The sequence below is a fragment of the Rutidosis leptorrhynchoides genome, chromosome 3 (assembly GCF_046630445.1).
Source record: "Rutidosis leptorrhynchoides isolate AG116_Rl617_1_P2 chromosome 3, CSIRO_AGI_Rlap_v1, whole genome shotgun sequence".
NCBI classification, from domain to species: Eukaryota; Viridiplantae; Streptophyta; class Magnoliopsida; order Asterales; family Asteraceae; genus Rutidosis; species Rutidosis leptorrhynchoides.
Window position 1 is genome coordinate 198,308,488 of NC_092335.1, and position 3,285 is coordinate 198,311,772.

At 37.0% G+C, this 3,285-nt stretch overlaps 1 protein-coding gene across 1 annotated transcript; it reads left to right on the top strand.

Moving 5' to 3' along the window:
• Nucleotides 1-208: 208 nt before the first annotated feature.
• LOC139897153 (hydroquinone glucosyltransferase-like) lies at nt 209-1,765 on the top strand. The gene has a single exon (XM_071879809.1). It carries the CDS (start codon nt 209-211, stop codon nt 1,619-1,621), a length of 1,413 nt encoding a protein of 470 aa, XP_071735910.1. The 3' UTR covers nt 1,622-1,765.
• Nucleotides 1,766-3,285: the final 1,520 nt, after the last annotated feature.

Below are 3,285 nucleotides of genomic sequence, written 5' to 3' on the forward strand. Positions count from 1 at the left end.
AATAGGAAACGATCTTGAATAACGTGGTTAGATTCCATACCTCTAAATAAAAATACTTATTTCTCGAATAGTCTAAACAAAAAAAATCTTATTCGTTTACTCGTTTACCCATTTACGTAAGAGAACAAACTAGCTGCCTAAAAATATCACCAAAATTTTCCTATATATATCAAACTCATCCAATCATTCATCATCTACCTTAATTCTCATGGAAAAACCACCACATATTGCTTTTGTACCTAGTCCAGGAATGGGTCACCTCATCCCATTGGTTGAATTTGCTAAAAGACTTGCAAACTTACACAATTTGTCTTCAACTTTGATCATCCCAAATGATGGCCCTTTATCCAATTCTCAATCTGCATTTCTTGATTCACTCCCTAATCCCATAAACTATATCATCCTTCCTCCAGTAAACTTAGATGATTTGTCCCAAGATACCAAAATCGAGACCCGGATTAGTCTCATGGTGACCCGGTCTATTCGTTCTCTTCATGAAGCCTTTAAGTCCATGATTTCGGATAAAAAGATTGTTGCTTTATTTGTTGATCTCTTTGGTACAGATGCTTTTGATGTTGCTAATGATTTTGGTGTCCCTAGTTATCTTTTTTTCCCAGCATCAGCAATGACTTTGTCTCTTCTTCTTCATCTTCCAAAGCTTGATCAAACAATTTCTTTCGAGTATAAGGACTTACCCGACCCGATTCACATAACGGGTTGCATACCAATTCATGGTAGGGACCTGCTTGACCCTCTTCAAGACAGGACTAATGATGGATACAAATGGGTTTTGCATAATGCAAAGAGGTTTATGATGGCTAAGGGCATAGTGGTCAATAGCTTTAAGGAGTTGGAGGCTGGCACAATTCAAAATTTACATCATGAACAACCTGGTAAACCAACTCTTTACCCGGTTGGACCGTTGGCACAGAGTGGGTCCAACTTAAGTAGGGATGTAAACGAGTCGAACTGCTTGAAGTGGTTAGATGGCCAACCAAGTGGTTCAGTGTTGTACATATGTTTTGGGAGTGGTGGGACCCTTTCATCTCATCAAGTGAATGAATTAGCCATGGGTTTGGAGTTGAGTGGGCAAAGATTCCTATGGGTAGTTAAAGCTCCAAATGATACTGGTATACCTAATGCCACATACTTAAATTTCAATGACCAAATTGACAATTTCAACTTTTTACCAAAAGGGTTCTTAGAAAGAACCAAGAATTATGGGCTAGTGGTGCTTTCTTGGGCACCACAAGTCCAAATCTTGAATCATGGCTCAACGGGTGGGTTTTTGACTCATTGTGGTTGGAACTCGGTTCTTGAAACTGTAGGCCAAGGACTACCAATGATTGTTTGGCCACTATATGCGGAACAAAAGATGAACGCGTTAATGTTGACAGAGGGTTTACATGTTGCCTTGAGGCCTAAGCCGAATGAAGATGGAATTGTGGATCATATAGAGATTGCGCGTGTTGTCAAGGGTTTGTTTGAAGGTGAAGAAGGATTAACGATTCGAAATAGAATTAAGAAGCTTCAAGAAGCGGCTGTAAATGCGCTTAGGGAAGATGGGTGTTCCACAAAAACACTGCACCATTTAGCTTCAACCTTAAAAAACGAAGTTTAGTCTAAGTCAATTAGCTGCAGAGTTTATATGTATGATTGCTGCTACTACGAATATAGCTCAAGAAAAAATAAAATATGGAGTTGCTGGTTGCATAGCTTGTTTTCAATAACCAAAAATTCAATCCGATTGGGTTTTTTTTTTTTTTGTCAACTTCACTTTCTGTTGGGGGTGTAACGACCCTACTTTTTCCGTTATCTTTTGCCGTTAATTATTTAACGACCGTTAATTATTTTTCGTGCCACGTCATTTCTATGACCTATATTATTATTTTTGTAATAATATATTAATTATTATGTGTTATATGAATATTTGTATTCATATCTTTAATTGTACGTTTCTACGTGTCGCGGATTTCTATCCTGCGAATCTTTTCGGTTTTCAAACCAACGGTCGAACTTTTGGAATTTTTAAGTCCTAATTATTTTAAATATGATATTTTGATGTCATATGATTATATATAGTGTTTATATATTTTATTCGTCGCGTATTTATTATCCCTTCGAAAAATCAATCGCGTAGCGGCGTTTTCGCGTTTCGGGTTTCGTTCGGGCGTTCGGGCCACTAGGATTTTGTCATTTATCAAATTGGGCCACTATGGGGCCCACCCCATTCAGTTCTTGGCCGAAATTGTCAAGGAGGGGGGTATACCCCATTCATTTTTGCAATACTCCTCATTTTTACATTTTATTCCTAATTTTATCAAACCTAATTTTAGATATTTGCTCTCTTCCTCCCCTTTTGCTCCCTTGAGCCGTCTCCACTTCCACCACCAACATCATCATCATCAATTAATTTTAAAGCTTGGATCAAGGATTGATTAACACCAACGCGTTCCTCTCAATCTCCTCTACGCGATAACATCCATTGATTATTGATTAGGGTATAAACCCTAACCCTAGAACTTTTGATTTTTCATTTATTTTCTGTATTTTTATGATTATTTAGTAGTATGATGTTTGTGGATTATTGTAATGGTGTTTGTATGCATAGATGTACTCATAATCACATGTTTTCGGTTTGTAAAATTCTGGACAGCAGCTTTTTCGTGTGTTTCTGATATGATGACTGATATAAATGTTAAAATAAAGTATCTAGATGAGTTCCTCTCATCAAGACGTTAATTTTAGACTCCGGATTCATGTCGTTTCGATTCCCGGAACCCTAATTATGATCAAAGTGGTATTTTGTTAAGATTGAAATGTGATTTTGGTATGAACCAGGTTTGGTCCGACTTTGTGACCATATTTGGTGACTTTAGGGTGTGTTAGTGTGTTAGAACTGATGGTGGGGCGAACTTTCATGTTCGGGTCATCTCAATCCAAGCCACGAATCACCCGTTACGTCTAAAACACGTTTTTGATTGAATTAAAGTTCCAAGTAGTGTATTGGCTGTATATCACGACTTGTGGGCTGTTCTTGGTGTGTTCTTGAGTGTACCAAAGTGTCGGGTGGTTTGCTTAGGCGGAGATATATGTAAGGTTCGCCGAAAACCGACACCCGGGGCTCAAGATTCGACCCGATGAACTTTTGATTAAAACTTATGGTTAAATATTAAAACTTATGAGAAAAATAATGATTTTCATTATTGATTAATTACTTATGATATAAGAAGTAATTATTATTATGATATATATTTATTATATCATTTAATTATGACTTATGAT

Bases quoted from the DNA above. Each gene is read 5' to 3' on its own strand.
- LOC139897153 (XM_071879809.1), top strand. From the start codon at position 209: ATGGAAAAACCACCACATATTGCTTTTGTACCTAGTCCAGGAATGGGT.